At 46.1% G+C, this 18443-nt stretch overlaps 1 protein-coding gene across 1 annotated transcript in view; it reads left to right on the top strand.

Moving 5' to 3' along the window:
- TGM3 (transglutaminase 3) overlaps positions 1-18443 on the top strand; it is a 54279-nt gene that overhangs the window by 7427 nt on the left and 28409 nt on the right. Inside the window, exons 2-5 of the mRNA XM_038750055.1 lie at positions 1560-1733; positions 5365-5607; positions 12957-13075; positions 17854-17982. Coding sequence (XP_038605983.1) covers positions 1560-1733; positions 5365-5607; positions 12957-13075; positions 17854-17982 — 665 coding nt within the window. The remainder of the gene's footprint in view (positions 1-1559; positions 1734-5364; positions 5608-12956; positions 13076-17853; positions 17983-18443) is intronic.

Genomic DNA, 18443 nt, shown 5'->3' with positions numbered 1-18443 from the left:
CTTGTATCCCCCCCCCCCCCCCACAGCGCTTAGAACAGTGCTTGGCACGTAGTAAGCGCTTCACAAATACCATCATCATTATTATTTATTTATTAATTTTATTTGTCCATATTTATTCTATGTATTTTATTTTGTTAATGTGTTTTGTTTTGTTGTCCGTCTCCCCCTTCTAGATTGTGAGCCCGCTGTCGGGTAGGGACCGTCTCTCTATGTTGCCAACGCGTGCTTCCCAAGCGCTTAGTACAGTGCCCTGCACACAGTAAGCGCTCAATAAATACGATTGAATGAATGAATGAATCCCCATTTTCCAGATGAGGGAACTGAGGCCCAAAGAAGAAGAATAACAATGATGGTATTTGTTTGAATGAATGAATGAAAATTATTATTATTACAGTGCCTGCCGCGTAGTAAGCGTCTAAATTCGCTCCCCTGGGCCTTGGGGGACGCCTCGTCAACACGCTTACATAGCCGACTTGTACTTCCCAAGCGCTTAGTACAGTGCTCTGCCCGCAGTAAGCGCTCAATAAATACGGTTCAAAGCGGATCTACCCCGGCGCTTACATTGCCGACTTGTACTTCCCAAGCGCTTAGTAATAATAATAATAATAATAATAATAATAATAATAATGGCATTTATTAAGCGCTTACTACGTGCAAAGCACCGTTCTAAGTGCCGGGGTGGTTACAAGGTAATCAGGTTGTCCCACGTGGGGCTGACAGTCTTCATCCCCATTTTACAGATGAGGTAACAAGCACAGAGTAGTTAAGTGACTTGCCCAAAGTCACCCAGCTGACAGTTGGCGGAGGCGGGATTCGAACCCATGACCTCCGACTCCAAAGCCCGGGCTCTTTAATAATAATAATGGCATTTGTTAGGCGCTTACTATGTGCAAAGCACTGTTCTTAGCGCTGTGGGGGGATACAAGGTGATCAGGTTGTCCCACGGGGGGCTCACAGTCTTCATCCCCATTTTCCAGATGAGGAAACTGAGGCCCAGAGAAGTGACTCGCCCAGAGTCACCCAGCTGACGGTTGGCGGAGCCGGGATTCGAACCCATGACCTCTGACTCCAAAGCCCGGGCTCTTTCCACTGAGCCACGCTGCTTCTCTGAAGCAAAGTGACTTGCCCAAAGTCACACAGCAGACACGTGGTGGAGCCGGGATTCGAACCCGTGCCCTCCGACTCCAAAGCCCGGGCTCTTTAATAATAATAATGGCATTTGTTAGGCGCTTACTATGTGCAAAGCGCTGTTCTTAGCGCTGTGGGGGGGATACAAGGTGATCAGGTTGTCCCACGGGGGGCTCACAGTCTTAATCCCCATTTTCCAGATGAGGAAACTGAGGCCCAGAGAAGTGACTCGCCCAGAGTCACCCAGCTGACAGTCGGCGGAGGCGGGATTCGAACCCATGACCTCTGACTCCAAAGCCCGGAAGCGCTCAGTAAATACGACTGAATGAGTGAAAGGGCGCCGGGCCCGTCGTAGGCGCGTAATAAGTAGCAATTTTTGGTCCAAAATACCGTACCGCTGACCAGGATGGTGATGATTCTTCCCACCCCAGCTCTCCAACCGACAGACGTGAACTGGCAGGTGGAGTCCAATAAGCAGTCCCATCACACCAGCAAATTCTACAGCCCCGAGCTGATCGTGCGGAGGGGTCAGCCCTTCACCGTCGCCCTCGGCCTCAACCGGGCCATGGAGGCCGGGGAAACCGTCACCTTCACCGTCGCCACAGGTACCTCAGTTTCCCCTCCGGCCCCCCTCCCTCGCTGGCGTCCCTTCAGTCAGTTCTGCGGGCCGAGCACTGTACTGAGCGCTCGGGAGGGTCCAATCGACCAACCGACGGGCACGTTCAGACGGCCTTGCTGTCATTCATCCGATCGTTACTGGGTGCCGAGCGCTGTACTGAGCGCTCCTGGGAGTCCAATAGACCAACCGATGGGCATGTTGAGACGCGGTCATTCATCTGTTCATTCCTTTGGATTTATTGAGCACTTACTGGGTGCCGAGCACTGTACTGAGCGCTCGGGGGAGTCCAATAGACCAACTGACGGACACATTCCTGCCCACGATGAGCTGATGGTCTAGAGACGTGGTCATTCATCTGTTCATTCCTTCGGATTTATTGAGCGCTTAGTGGGTGCTGAGCACTGTACTGAGCGCTCGGGGGAGTCCAATGGACCAATCGATGGATACATTCCTGCCCATGATGAGCTGATGGTCTAGAGAGGTGGTCATTTCTCTGTTCATTCCTTCAGATTTATTGAGCGCTTACTGGGTGCCAACCACTGTACTGAGCGCTCGGGGGAGTCCAATAGACCAATCGATGGACACATTCCTGCCCATGATGAGCTGACGGTCTAGAGACGTGGTCATTCATCTGTTCATTCCTTCGGATTTATTGAGCGCTTACTGGGTGCCAAGCACTGGACTGAGCACTCGGGGGAGTCCAATAGACCAACAAATGGGCACATTCCTGCCCACGACGAGCTGATGGTCCAGAGACGGCCTTGCTGTCATTCATCCGATCATCACTGGGTGCCAAGCACTGTACTGAGCGCTCCGGGGGAGTCCAATAGACCAACCGACGGACACATTCCCGCCCACGACGAGTTGACGGTCTAGAGACGTGGTCGTTCATCTGTTCATTCCTTCGGATTTATTGAGCGCTTACTGGGTGCCAAGCACTGTACTGAGCGCTCGGGGGAGTCCAGTAGACCAACTGACGGACACATTCCTGCCCATGGTGAGCTGATGGTCTAGAGACGTGGTCATTCCTCTGTTCATTCCTTCAGATTTATTGAGCGCTTACTGGGTGCTGAGCACTGTACTGAGCACTCGGGGGAGTCCAATAGACCAACTGACGGACACATTCCTGCCCACGGTGAGCTGATGGTCTAGAGACGTGGTCATTCCTCTGTTCATTCCTTCTGATTATTGAGCGCTTACTGGGTGCCGAGCACTGTACTGAGCGCTCGGGGGAGTCCAATAGACCAACTGACGGACACATTCCTGCCCACGATGAGCTGACGGTCTAGAGACGTGGTCATTCATCTGTTCATTCCTTCGGAATTATTGAGCACTTACTGTGTGCCGAGCACTGTACTGAGCGCTCCGGGGGAGTCCAATAGACCAACTGACGGACACATTCCTGCCCACGGTGAGCTGATGGTCTAGAGACGTGGTCGTTCCTCTGTTCATTCCTTCTGATTATTGAGCGCTTACTGGGTGCCGAGCACTGTACTGAGCGCTTGGGGGGAGTCCAATAGACCAATCGATGGACACATTCCTGCCCATGATGAGCTGACGGTCTAGAGACACGGTCATTCATCTGTTCATTCCTTCGGATTTATTGAGTGCTTACTGTGTGCCAAGCACTGTACTGAGCGCTCGGGGGAGTCCAATAGACCAACTGACAGACACATTCCTGCCCACGATGAGCTGACGGTCTAGAGACGTGGTCATTCATCTGTTCATTCCTTCGGAATTATTGAGCGCTTACTGTGTGCCGAGCACTGTACTGAGCGCTCCGGGGGAGTCCAATAGACTGACGGGCACATTCCTGCCCACAGCCAGCTGACAGTCTAGAGACGCGGTCATTCATCTGTTCATTCCTTCGGATTTATTGAGCACTTACTGGTGCTGAGCACTGTACTGAGCGCTCGGGGGAGTCCAATAGACCAACAAACGGGCACATTCCCGTCCACGACGAGCTGGCGGTCTAGGGGTGATGCTACAGGAAGCGGGGGTTGTCACTGTAAGAAGGGAAGGGTGACAGTACCGGAAATGGGGGAGACGCCACAGGAGGTGGGGGGGGGGGGTCACCACAAGAAGCGAAGGGTGACGGTGGAGGAGATGGGGGTGACGCCACAGGAGGCGAGGTGACAGTACAAGAAGTGGGGGGGACGCCACAGGAAGTGGCGGGTGACACTATAGGAGGTGGGGCGAGTGTCACCCCAAGAAGTGAAGAGTGACGGTGGAGGAAATGGGGGTGACGCCACAGGAAGTGGGGCAGGGGGGGTGATGCCACAGGAGGGGAGGTGACAGTACAAGAAATGGGGGGGACGCCGCAGGAAGTGGGAGGTGACGCCACAGGAGGTGGGGGTGACGCCACAGGAGGTGGGGGGGAGTGTCACCATAAGAAGCGAGGGGTGACGGTGGAGGAAATGGGGGTGACGCCACAGGAATTAGGGCGGGGAGGTTGACGCCATAGGAGGCGAGGTGACAGTACAAGAAATGGGGGGGGGACGCCGCAGGAAGTGGGAGGTGATGCCACAGGGGGTGGAGGTGACGCCACAGGAAACGGGGGATGACGCCACAGGAGATGGGGAGTGTCACCCCAAGAAGCGAAGAGTGACGGTGGAGGAAATGGGGGTGACGCCACAGCAAGTGGGGCAAGGGGGGTGACGCCACAGCAGGTGAGGTGACAGTACAAGAAATGGGGGGGACGCCGCAGGAAGTGGGAGGTGACGCCACAGGAGGTGGGGGTGACGCCACAGGAAGTGGGGCATGGGGGGTGACGCCACGAGAGGTGAGGTGACAGTACAAGAAATGGGGGGGATGCCGCAGGAAGTGGGGGTGATGCCACAGGAGGTGGGGGTGACGCCACAGTAGGTGGGGGTGACGCCCCAGGAGGCGAGGCGACAGTACAAGAAATGGGGGGGACGCCACAGGAAGTGGGAGGTGACGCCACAGGAGGTGGGGGGGACGCCCCAGGAAACGGGGGATGACGCCGCGGGACAGGGATGGTAAAATCTACTTTAGTTCGTTAGTATCATCATCATCATCAATCGTATTTATTGAGCGCTTACTATGTGCAGAGCACTGGACTAAGCACTTGGGAAGTCCAAATTGGCAACATCTAGAGACGGTCTCTACCCAACAGCGGGCTCACGGTCTAAAAGGGGGAGACAGAGGACAAAAGAAAACATATTAACAAAATAAAATAAATAGAATAGATATGTACCAGTAAAATAAATAGAGTAATAAATATGTACAAACATATATACAGGTCAGTATGTTTGGTTTGGTTCTCCGTCTCCCCCTTTTAGACCGTGAGCCCGCTGTCGGGTAGGGACCGTCTCTCGATGTTGCCAACTTGAACTTCCCAAGCGCTCAGTACAGTGCTCTGCACCCAGTAAGCGCTCAATAAATACGATTGATTGATTGATTGATCTCCTGACCTCTGACCCCCTCAGGCCTGGTCGGCCTCGACGGCCTCGTCCTCGGCGTTCACCTCGGGCCTCACCATCAGTCGTATTTACTGAGCGCTTCCTGGGTGCAGAGCGCTGTACTGAGCGCTCGCGGGCTCGTGCTAGGCGTTCACCTCCCTGCCCTCGGTTGACCTCCGCTGTCCCCCCGGGCAGGCCCCAACCCTTCGGAGTCGGCCAGGACGAAGGCCGTGTTCCAGCTGTCGGGCCCGGCGGTCCGAGGGGGGTGGTCGGCCGCGCCGGCGGGCAGCAGCGCCAGTGGACTGAGCGCCTCCATCACCAGCCCCCCCAACTCCCCCGTGGGCCGCTACCAGCTGAGCGTCCAGATCTCCTCCCGGGGCAAGGTCTCCTCCGTGGCCCTCGGGCCCTTCGTCCAGCTCTTCAACCCCTGGCTGAAAGGTGGGAGAAGAATGCGGGTTCGAGGGCCACCGCGGGTTCGTGGAATGACGTGGAATGGCGATGATAGCATGAGTAATAACAATGATACGGTTGGAATGATAATCATGGTATTAATAATAATATCTAATAATATTATTAATAATAATCATATATATATAATATATCATATATAATGTATATAATATATTATATATCTTATCTACAATATATAATATATAATAATGTATATCATATGTATTATATATTTTATATTATTATAAAATAATAATTTTATATACTATAAAATAATATATTATTATATATTATGGTTATTTATTTATATATTATATTTATATTAGGTATTATATATATTATACATTATATATATCATATATCATATATAATATACTATATACCATATATTATGTATTATATATTAATATATAATATATTATATATATTATATATTATGTATGTTATGCAATAATATTAGATATTACATTATATTACGTTATTATATACTATTATATATTATATTATTATTGTATTATTGTTATTATCATTATATTATTATTATATTGCTATTATTATTATTATAATTCCCCCTTTTAATAATAATAATAATGATGGCATTTGTTAAGTGCTTACTACGTGCAATAAGCGCTATCAATCAATCAATCAATCGTATTTAATAGTAATAATAATGATGGCATTTGTTAAGCGCTTACTATGTACAATAAGCGCTATCAATCAATCAATCGTATTTAATAATAATAATAATAATAATAATAATGGCATTTGTTAAGCGCTTACTATGTGCAAAGCACTGTTCTAAGCGCTGGGAGGGGGGATACAAGGTGATCAGGTTGTCCCACGTGGGGCTCACAGTCATCATCCCCATTTTTTACAGATGAGGTAACTGAGGCTCTGAGAAGTGAAGTGACTCACCCAAGGTCACACAGCAGACATGTGGTGGAGTCAGGATTCGAACCCATGACCTCTGCCTCCAAAGCCCCGGCTCTTTCCACTGAGCCACACTGCTTCTCTGTGAAGTTAAGTGACTCGCCCAAGGTCACACAGCAGACATGTGGTGGAGCTGGGATTCGAACCCATGACCTCTGACTCCAAAGCCCGGGCTCTTTCCACTGAGCCACGCTGCTTCTCAATAGAAGCTGTGAGCTTCTATTTAGTCTATTTAGACTATTTAGACTGTGAGCCCACTGTTGGGTAGGGACCGTCTCTATAGGTTGCCAACTTGGACTTCCCAAGCGCTTAGTACAGTGCTCTGCGCACAGGAAGCGCTCAATAAATACGATTGATTGATTGATTGATTGAATAATGGCGATGATCACGGTACCAGTCAAGAGCGGGCGCTTCACGACGACGATGGTTATAATAATAATAATAATGATGATGGTGACCGTGAGCCCGCTGTTGGGTAGGGACTGTCTCTATATGTTGCCAACTTGTACTTCCTAAGCGCTTAGTACAGTGCTCTGCACACAGTAAGCGCTCAATAAATACGAGTGATTGATTAAGTGCTTACTATGTGCCAAGCACTGTTCTAAGCCCTGGGGAGGTTCCAAGGTGATGAGGTGGTCCCATAATAATAATAATGATATAGCATTTGTTAAGCGCTTACTATGTTCCAAGCACTGTTCTAAGCGCTGGGGAGGTTCCAAGGTGATGAGGTGGTCCCATAATAATAATAATAATAATAATAATAACAATAATAATAATAATAATGATGATATGGCATTTGTTAAGCGCTTACTATGTGCCAAGCACTGTTCTAAGCGCTGGGGAGGTTCCAAGGTGATGAGGTGGTCCCATAATAATAATAATAATAATAATAATAATAATAATAATAATAACAATAATAATAATGATATGGCATTTGTTAAGCGCTTACTATGTGCCAAGCACTGTTCTAAGCGCTGGGGAGGTTCCAAGGTGATGAGGTGGTCCCATAATAATAATAATAATAATGATAGCATTTGTTAAGCGCTTACTATGTGCCAGGCACTGTTCTAAGCACTGGGGAGGTTCCAAGGTGATCAGGTTGTCCCATGGAGGGGCTCACAGTTTTAATCCCCATTTTACAAATGAGATAACTGAGGCCCAGAGAAGTGAAGTGACTTGTCCAAAGTCACCCAGCTGACAAGTGGCGGAGTCGGGATTTGAACCCATGACCTCTGACTCCAAAGCCCGGGCTCTTTCCACTGAGCCACGCTGCTCTGCACACTGTAAGCGCTCAACAAATACGATTGAATGAATGAATGAATGAATGGTATTTGGCACTTACTATGTGCCAAGCACTGTTCTAAGCGCCGGGGAGGTTACCAGGTGATCAGGTTGTCCCCTGGGGGGCTCCCAGTCTTCATCCCCATTTTCCAGATGAGGGAACCGAGGCTCGGAGAAGTGAAGCGACTCGCCCAAGGTCTCCCAGCTGACAGTTGGCAGAGCCGGGATTTGAACCCATGACCTCTGGCTCCAAAGCCCGGGCTCTTGCCACTGAGCCACGCGGCTTCTTCTTTTCCTGATTTATTTTAGCATTCATTCGCTCGATGGTATTTATTGAGCGCTTACTGCGTGTGGAGCACTAGAAGGCCATCGAGGAAAGGAGCCAGAGTTGGTGCCTGCCCTTTTAGACTGTGAGCCCACTGTTGGGTAGGGACCGTCTCTACATGCTGCCAACTTGGACTTCCCAAGCGCTTAGTACAGTGCTCTGCACACAGTAAGCGCTCAATAAGTACGATTGATTGATCGATTGATTGATTGGTAGAAGTAGAGGCCGAACTTCCCATCTCTGACTGACCATTTTGAGTCATTCATTCAGTCAGCCGTAGTTATTGAACGCTTACTGTGTGCAGAGCACTGGACTAAGCGCTTAGCACTGTACTAAGCGCTTGACGCTAGTGACGCCTGTCTACTTGCTTTGTTTTGTCGTCCGTCTCCCCCTTCTAGACTGTGAGCCCGTTGTCGGGTAGGGACCGTCTATATGTGGCCGACTTGTGCTTTCCAAGCGCTTAGTACAGTGCTCTGCACACAGTAAGCGCTCAATAAATATGATTGAATGAATGAATAAATGAGTGTGAGCCCGTTGTTGGGTAGGGATTGTCTCTATCTGTTGCCGAATTCTACTTTCCAAGCGCTTAGTCCAGTGCTCTGCACACAGTAAGCGCTCAATAAATATGATTGAATGAATGAATGAATGAATGAATGAATGTGAGCCCGTTGTTGGGTAGGGACTGTCTCTATCTGTTGCCGAATTCTACTTCCCAAGCGCTCAGTACAGTGCTCTGCACACAGTAAGCGCTCAATAAATATGATTGAATGAATGATTGAATGAATGAATGAATGAATGAATGAATGAATGTGAGCCCGTTGTTGGGTAGGGATTGTCTCTATCTGTTGCCGAATTCTACTTCCAAGCGCTCAGTACAGTGCTCAGCACACAGTAAGCGCTCAATAAATATGATTGAATGAATGATTGAATGAATGAATGAATGAATGAATGAATGTGAGCCCGTTGTTGGGTAGGGATTGTCTCTATCTGTTGCTGAATTCTACTTTCCAAGCGCTTAGTACAGTGCTTTGCACACAGTAGGCGCTCAATAAATATGATTGAATGAATGAATGAATGGATGGATGAATGAATGTGAGCCTGTTGTTGGGTAGGGATTGTCTCTATCTGTTGCAGAATTCTACTTCCAAGCGCTCAGTACAGTGCTCTGCACACAGTAAGCGCTCAATAAATATGATTGAATGAATGAATGAATGAATGAATGAATGAATGTGAGCCCGTTGTTGGGTAGGGATTGTCTCTATCTGTTGCTGAATTCTACTTTCCAAGCGCTTAGTACAGTGCTTTGCACACAGTAGGCGCTCAATAAATGTGATTGAATGAATGAATGAATGAATGGATGAATGAATGTGAGCCTGTTGTTGGGTAGGGATTGTCTCTGTCTGTTGCCGAAGTGTACTGTCCAAGCGCTTAGTACAGTGCTCTGCACACAGTAAGCGCTCAATAAATATGATTGAATGAATGATTGAATGAATGAATGAATGAATGAATGAATGAATGTGAGCCCGTTGTTGGGTAGGGATTGTCTCTATCTGTTGCTGAATTCTACTTTCCAAGCGCTTAGTACAGTGCTTTGCACACAGTAGGCGCTCAATAAATATGATTGAATGAATGAATGAATGAATGGATGAATGAATGTGAGCCCGTTGTTGGGTAGGGATTGTCTCTATCTGTTGCCGAATTCTACTTCCAAGCGCCCAGTACAGTGCTCTGCACACAGTAAGCGCTCAATAAATATGATTGAATGAATGATTGAATGAATGAATGAATGAATGAATGTGAGCCCGTTGTTCGGTAGGGATTGTCTCTATCTGTTGCCGAAGTGTACTTTCCAGGCGCTTAGTACAGTGCTTTGCACACAGTAAGCGCTCAATAAATATGATTGAATGAATGAATGATTGTGAGCCCGTTGTTGGGTAGGGATTGTCTCTATCTGTTGCCAAATTCTACTTTCCAAGCGCTCAGTACAGTGCTCTGCACACAGTAAGTGCTCAATAAATACAATTGACTGAATGAATGATTGTGAGCCCGTTGTTGGGTAGGGATTGTCTCTATCTGTTGCCAAATTGTACTTCCAAGCGCTCAATACAGTGCTCTCACACAGTAACAAATACCGCTTAACAAATACCGTCATTCTTCTTATTATTATCACTACTAAGCGCTTGGAAAGTAGTAAGTGCTTAACAAATACCGTCATTATTATTATTATTATCATTACTAAGCATTTGGACAGTAGTAAGCGCTTAACAAACACCGTCATCATTATTATTATTATTATCATTACAGTAAGCACTCAATAAATACGATTGAATGAATGAATGAATGTGAGCCCGTTGTTGGGTAGGGATTGTCTCTATCTGTTACTGAATTCTACTTTCCAAGCGCTCAGTACAGTGCTCTGCACACAGTAAGCGCTCAATAAATACAATTGAATGGATGAATGAATGTGAGCCCGTTGTTGGATAGGGATTGTCTCTATCTGTTGCCGAATTCTACTTTCCAAGCGCTCAGTACAGTGCTCTGCACACAGTAAGCACTCAATAAATACGATTGAACGAATGAGCCCACTGTTGGGTAGGGACCGTCTCTATATGTTGCCAACTTGTACTTCCCAAGCGCTTAGTACAGTGCTCTGCACACAGTAAGTGCTCAATAAATACGATTGAATGAATGAATGAACGCATGAATGAATTGGCGGAGCCGGGATTTGAAAGTAGTAAGCGCTTAACAAATACCATCATCATTATTATTACTATCATTACTAAGCGCTTGGAAAGTAGTAAGCGCTTAACAAATACCGTCATTATTATTATTATTATTATTATTATTATTATTATCATTGCTAAGCGCTTGGAAAGTAGCAAGCACTTAACAGGTACCAGCATCATTATTATTATTATCATTACGAAGCACTTGGAAAGTAGTAAGCGCTTAACAAATACCGTCATTATTATTATTATTATCATTACTAAGCGCTTGGAAAGTAGTAAGTGCTTAACAAATGCCATCATCATTATTATTATTATCATTACTAAGCGCTTGGAAAGTAGTAAGCGCTTAAAGATACCATCATCATTGTTGTTATTATCATTACTGAGCACTTGGACAGTAGTAAGTGCTTAACAAATACCATCATCATCATTATTAATATAACTACTAAGCACTTGGAAAGTAGTAAGCTCTTAACAAATACCGTCATTATTATCATTATTATCATTACTAAGCGTTTTGAAAGTAGTAAGCGCTTAACAAATGCCATCATCATTATTATTATTATCATTACTAAGCGCTTGGAAAGTAGTAAGCACTTAACAGATACCATCATCATTATTATTATTATCATTACTAAGCGCTTGGAAAGTAGTAAGCGCTTAACAGATACCATCATCATTATTATTATCATTACTAAGTGCTTGGACAGTAGTAAGCGCTTAACAAATACCATCATCATTATTATTAATATCATTACTAAGCGCTTGGAAAGTAGTAAGTGGTTAACAAATAATGTCATTATTATTATTATCATTACTAAGCACATGGAAAGTAGTAAGCGCTTAACAAATACCGCCATTATTATTATTATTATCATCATTACTGAGTGTTTGGAAAGTAGTAAGCGCTTAACAAATACCGTCATTATTATTATTATTATCACTACTAAGCACTTGGAAAGTAGTAAGTGCTTAACAAATACCATCATTATTATTATTACTATCATTACTAAGTGCTTGGAAAGTAGTAAGTGCTTAACAAATACCATCATCATTATTATTATTATCATTACAAAGCACTTGAACACTATTAAGCGCTTAACAGATACCATCATTATTATTATTATTATCATTGCTAAGCGCTTGGAAAGTAGTAAGCGCTTAACAAATACCATCATTATTATTATTATTATCATTACTAAGCACTTGGAAAGTAGTAAGCGCTTAACAAATACCATCATTATTATTATTACTATCATTACTAAGCGCTTGGACAGTAGTAAGCGCTTAACAAATACCATCATCATCATTATTAATATCATTACTAAGCACTTGGAAAGTACTAAGCGCTTAACAAATACTGTCATTATTATTATTACTATCACTACCAAGCACTTGGAAAGTAGTAAGCGCTTAACAAATAACATTATTATTATTATTATTATTATTATTATTATTATATCATTACTAAGCGCTTGGAAAGTAGTAAGCGCCTAACAAATACTGTCATTATTATTATTATTATTATTATTATTATCATTACTAAGCGCTTGGAAAGTAGTAAGCGCTTAACAAATACCATCATTATTATTATTACTATCAATCAATCGTATTTATTGAGCGCTTACTGTGTGCAGAGCACTGTACTAAGCGCTTGGAAAGTAGTAAGCGCTTAACAAATACCATCATCATTATTATTATTATCATTACTAAGCGCATGGAAAGTAGTAAATGCTTAACAAATACCATCAAGCAAGCGCTTGATAGATGCCACCGATTGATTGATTGATTCAGAGAAGCAGCGTGGCTCAGTGGAAAGAGCCCGGGCTTTGGAGTCCGAGGTCATGGGTTCAAATCCGGCCCACTTGTCAGCTGGGTGACTTTGGTGGGCGAGTCACTTCACCTCGCTAGGCCTCAGTGACCTCATCTGGCAAATGGGGATGAAGACTGGGAGCCCTGATGACCTTGGAACCTCCCCGGCGCTCAGAGCGGTGCTTTGCACGTAGTAAGAGCTTAATAAATGCCATTATTGATACTATTATTGATTGATCGATCGATTGATGGGTTGGCAGAGGACAGCGTCTTTCTGAACAGCGAGGCGGAGCGGGAGGAATACGTGCTGAAAGACTACGGGATCATTTACGTGGGCAGTGTCAACCGCATCGACATGGTGGGCTGGAACTATGGTCAGGTACGAGGGGACGGGCCGGCGGGGGCCGCGGGGTCAATACTGGGCGCTCACCGTGCTCAGAGCACTGTACTGAACGTCCGGGAGAGCTCACGACAACCGACAATCAGTGGACCGTGAGCCCACTGTTGGGTAGGGACTGTCTCTCTATGTTGCCAATTTGTACTTCCCAAGCGCTTAGTACGGTGCTCTGCACACAGTAAGCGCTCAATAAATACGATTGATGATGACAATCACCAGAACCAGAGAAACAGAGAAACAGCGGTGGCAACTTGGCACGCAGTAAGCTCTTCACAAATACCATGACTATTATTATCATCTTCTGGGCCTCAGTTCCCTCATCTGTCAAATGGGGATGAAGACTGTGAGCCCCCCGTGGGACAACCTGATGATCTGGTATCTCCCCCAGCGCTTAGAACAGTGCTTGGCATATAGTAAACGCTTAACAAATACCATTATTAGTATTCTCTGGGCCTCACTTCCCACATCTGTCAAATGGGGATGAAGACTATGAGCCCCGCGTGGGACAACCTGATGATCTTGTATCTCCCCCGGCGCTTAGAACAGTGCTTGGCACATAGTAAGCACTTAACAAATACCATTATCATTATTATTATTATTCTCTGGGCCTCAGTTCCCTCATCTGTCAAATGGGGAGGAAGACCGTGAGCCCCGCGGGGGACAACCTGATGACCTTGTATCTCCCCCAGCGCTTAGAACAGTGCTTGGCACATAGTAAGCTCTTAACAATTACTATTATTATTATTATTATTATTATTATTATTATTATCATTTGGGCCTCATTTCTCTTATCTGTCAAATGGGGATGAAGATTGTGAGCCCCGCAGGGGACAACCTAATAATCTTGTATCTCCCCCAGCGCTTAGAACAGTGCTTGGCACATAGTAAGCTCTTAACAATTACTATTATTATTATTTGGGCCTCATTTCCCTCATCTGTCAAATGGGGATGAAGTCTGTGAGCCCTGCGGGGGACAACCTAATGATCTTGTATCTCCCCCAGCAGTTAGAACAGTGCTTGGCACATAGTAAGCTCTTAACAATTACTATTATTATTATTATTATTATTATTATTCTTTGGGCCTCATTTCCCTCATCTGTCAGATGGAGATGAAGACTGTGAGCCCCGCGGGGGACAACCTGATGATCTTGTATCTCCCCCGGCGCTTAGAACAGTGCTTGGCACATAGTAAGCGCTTAACAAATACCATTATCATTATTATTATTATTCTCTGGGCCTCAGTTCCCTCATCTGTCAAATGGGGATGAAGACTGTGAGCCCCGCGGGGGACAACCTGATCACCTTGTATCTCCCCCAGCGCTTAGAACAGTGCTTGGCACATAGTAAGCTCTTAACAATTACTATTATTATTATTATTATTATTTGGGCCTCATTTCCCTCATCTGTCAAATGGGGATGAAGACTGTGAGCCCCGCGGGGGACCAACTGATGATCTTGTATCTCCCCCAGCGCTTAGAACAGTGCTTGGCACATAGTAAGGGCTTAACAAATACCATTAGCATTATTATTATTGTATCTCCCCCAGTGCTTAGAACAGTGCTTGGCACATAGTAAACTCTTAACAATTACTATTATTATTATTATTATTATTATTTGGGCCTCACTTCCCTCACCTGTCAAATGGGGATGAAGACCGTGAGCCCCACGTGGGACAACCTGATCACCTTGTATCTCCCCCAGCGCTTAGAACAGTGCTTGGCACATAGTAAACGCTTAACAAATACCATTATTATTATGATTATCATTATTATCCACCAATCAATCCATCCATCAGTCAATTAATCAATAGATGCAAGATAATCTGGTCCCTACCAGTCATCCACCAATCAATCCAGTGATCAATTAATTAATCAATACATAAAGGATAATCAGGTCTCTACCAGTCATCAACCAATCAATAATAATGGTATTTGTTAAGCGCTTACTGTGTGCCAAGCACTGTACTAAGCGCTGGGGGAGATCCAAAGTGATCAGGTCGTCTCCCGTGGGGCTCACGGTCTTCACTCCCATTTCGGCTCCGTGGAAAGAGTCCAGGCTTGGGAGTCAGAGATCGTGGGTTCAAATCCCGCCTCCGCCGCTTGTCAGCTGGGTGACCTTGGGCCAGTCACCTCACTTCTCCGGGCCTCAGTTCCCTCATCTGGAAAATGGGGGTGAAGACTGGGAGCCCCCCCGGGGAACAACCTGATCACCTTAGAGGCCGGGCTTGGGAGCCAGCAGAGGTCATGGGTTCAAATCCCGGCTCCACCAATTGTCAGCTGGGTGACTTTGGACGAGTCACTTCCCTTCTCTGGGCCTCAGTTCCCTCATCTGGAAAATGGGGATGAAGACCGGGAGCCACCCGCCGTGGGACAACCCGATCACCTTGTAACCTCCCCAGCGTTTAGAACAGTGCTTGGCACATAGTAAGCGCTTAATAAATGCCATTATTATTATTATTATTATTATTACCCCCAGCGCTTGGCACATTCAATCAATCGTATTTATTGAGCACTTTCTGTGTGCTGAGCACTGTACTAAGCGCTTGGGAAGTACAAATCGGCAACACTTAGAGACGCTCCCTACCCAACAACGGGCTCGTAGTCTAGAAGCGCTTACACATAGTAATAATAATAATAATAATAATAATGGTATTTGTTAAGCGCTTACTAAGCAGCGTGGCTCAGTGAAAAAGAGCCCGGGCTTTGGAGTCAGAGGTCATGGGCTCAAATTCCGGCTCTGCCAATTGTCAACTGTGTGACTTTGGGCAAGTCACTTCACTTCTCTGGGCCTCAGTTCCCTCATCTGTAAAATGGGGGTGAAGACTGTGAGCACCCCGTGGGACAACCTGATCACCTTGTAACCTCCCTAGCGCTTAGAACAGTGCTTGGCACATAGTAAGCGCTTAATAAATGCCATTATTATCATTATTATGTGCAAAGCACTGGTCTAAGCGCTGGGGAGGTTACAAGGTGATGAGGTTGTCCCACGGGGGGCTCACAGTTCTCATCCCCATTTTCCAGATGAGGGAACTGAGGCCCAAAGAATAATAATAATGATGATGGCATTTATTAAGAACTTACTATGTGCATAGCACTGTTCTAAGCGCTGGGGAGTTCACAAGGTGATGAGGTTGTCCCATGTGGGGCTCACAGTCTTCATCCCCATTTTCCGGATGAGGGAACTGAGGCCCAGAGAATAATAATAATAATAATAATAATAATAATAATAATAATAATGGCATTTATTAAGCACTTACTATATGCCAAGCACTGTTCTAAGCGCTGGGGAGGTTACGAGGTGTCCAGGTTGTCCCACGGGGGGCTCACAGTCTTCATCCCCGTTTTCCAGATGAGGGAACTGAGGCCCAGAGAATAATAATAATAATAATAATAATAATAATAATAATAATAATAATAATAATGGCATTTATTAAGCACTTACTATATGCCAAGCACTGTTCTAAGCGCTGGGGAGGTTACGAGGTGTCCAGGTTGTCCCACGGGGGGCTCACAGTCTTCATCCCCGTTTTCCAGATGAGGGAACTGAGGCCCAGAGAATAATAATAACGATAATGGTATTCATTAAGCGCTTACTATGTGCAAAGCACTGTTCTAAGCGCTGGAGAGTTCACAAGGTGATCGGGTTGTCCCACATGGGGCTCACAGTCTTCATCCCCGTTTTCCAGATAAGGAAACTGAGGCCCAGAGAATAATTTTGATAATAATAATAATGGCATTTATTAAGCGCTTACTATGTGCAAAGCACTGTTTTCTGGTCCTGCAGACTGTGAGCCCGCTGTTGGGAAGGGCCTGCCTCTCGATGTTGCCAACTTGTACTTCCCAAGCGCTTAGTCCAGTGCTCTGCACACAGTAAGCGCTCAATAAATACGATTGAACGAATGGATGTTCTAAGCGCCGGGGGAGGTACAAGGTGGTCAAGTTGTCCCACGTGAGGCTCCCAGTCTTCATCCCCATTTTCCAGATGAGGGAACTGAGGCCCAGAGAAGCGAAGTGACGGGCCCAAAGTCACCCAGCTGACAGTTGGCGGAGCTGGGATTTGAACCCATAATAATAATAATAATAATAATGGCATTTGTTAAGCGCTTACTATGTGCCAAGCACTGTTCTAAGCGCTGGGGAGGTTACGAGGTAATCAGGTTGTCCCACGGGGGGCTCACAGTCTTCCTCCCCATTTTCCAGATGAGGGAACTGAGGCCCAGAGAAGTGACTTGCCCTTTTAGACTGTGAGCCCACTGTTGGGTAGGGACCGTCACTATATGTCGCCAACTTGTACTTCCCAAGCGCTTAGTCCAGTGCTCTGCATGCAGTAAGCGCTCAATAAATACGATTGATTGATTGATTGATTGATTGCCCAAAGTCACACAGCAGACATGCGGTGGAGCCAGGACATATTTTTTACTCTATTTATTTTATTTGTACATATCTATTCTATTTATTTTATTTTGTTAGTATGTTTGGCTTTGTTCTCTGTCTCCCCCTTTTAGACTGTGAGCCCACCGTTGGGTAGGGACCGTCTCTATGTGTTGCCAATTTGTACTTCCCAAGCGCTTAGTACAGTGCTCTGCACATAGTAGGCGCTCACTAAATACGATTGATGATGATGATGATGATGATTAGAACTCATGACCTCTGACTCCAAAGGCCGGGCTCTTTCCACCGAGCCGGTAGTAAGCGCTTAACAAATACTGTTATTATTATTGTTGTTATTAATATTAATATTATTATTATTAATCCGGCCAGTTCGAAGAGGACGTCCTGAACGTCTGTCTCTCCGTCCTGGACCGGAGCCTCAACTTCCAGCGGGACCCCGCCACCGACGTGGCCCGACGGAACGACCCCAAATACGTCGGGAGGGTCCTGAGTGGCATGGTGAGCAGCGGGGTCAAAGGGTCAGAGGTCAGAGGTCAAGGAGCGCCCACCGGGGCACCCCCAGCCGGTCGGTCGGTGACGTTTATTGAGCGCCACACCTCTGTACTGAGCGCTCGGGGCGTCCCCTTCACGTGACTCCCACTCTTGGGTCGCGACCGTCTCTATATGTGGCCAACTTGGACTTCCCAAGCGCTCAGTCCAGTGCTCTGCACACCGTAAGCGCTCAATAAATACCATTGAATGAATGAATGACCGCTCCCCATGCGCGGGGCACTGTGCTAAGCGCTCGGGGGCGATAAACGGTCATGTTCATTCATTCAATCGGATTTATTGAGCGCTTACTGCGTGCAGAGCACTGGACTAAGCGCCCGCCCACGACCGGCTCTCCGACCCCCGCCCTCGAGAACCCCCCCCAGTTTAGCGGTCAGTGGCAATTATAATAATAATGACGGCATTTATTA

This window comes from Tachyglossus aculeatus, chromosome 8, assembly GCF_015852505.1.
Source record: "Tachyglossus aculeatus isolate mTacAcu1 chromosome 8, mTacAcu1.pri, whole genome shotgun sequence".
NCBI classification, from domain to species: domain Eukaryota; kingdom Metazoa; phylum Chordata; class Mammalia; order Monotremata; family Tachyglossidae; genus Tachyglossus; species Tachyglossus aculeatus.
Note: the sequence above shows the minus strand (reverse complement) of the source record. Positions and strands in the feature narration are given on the sequence as shown.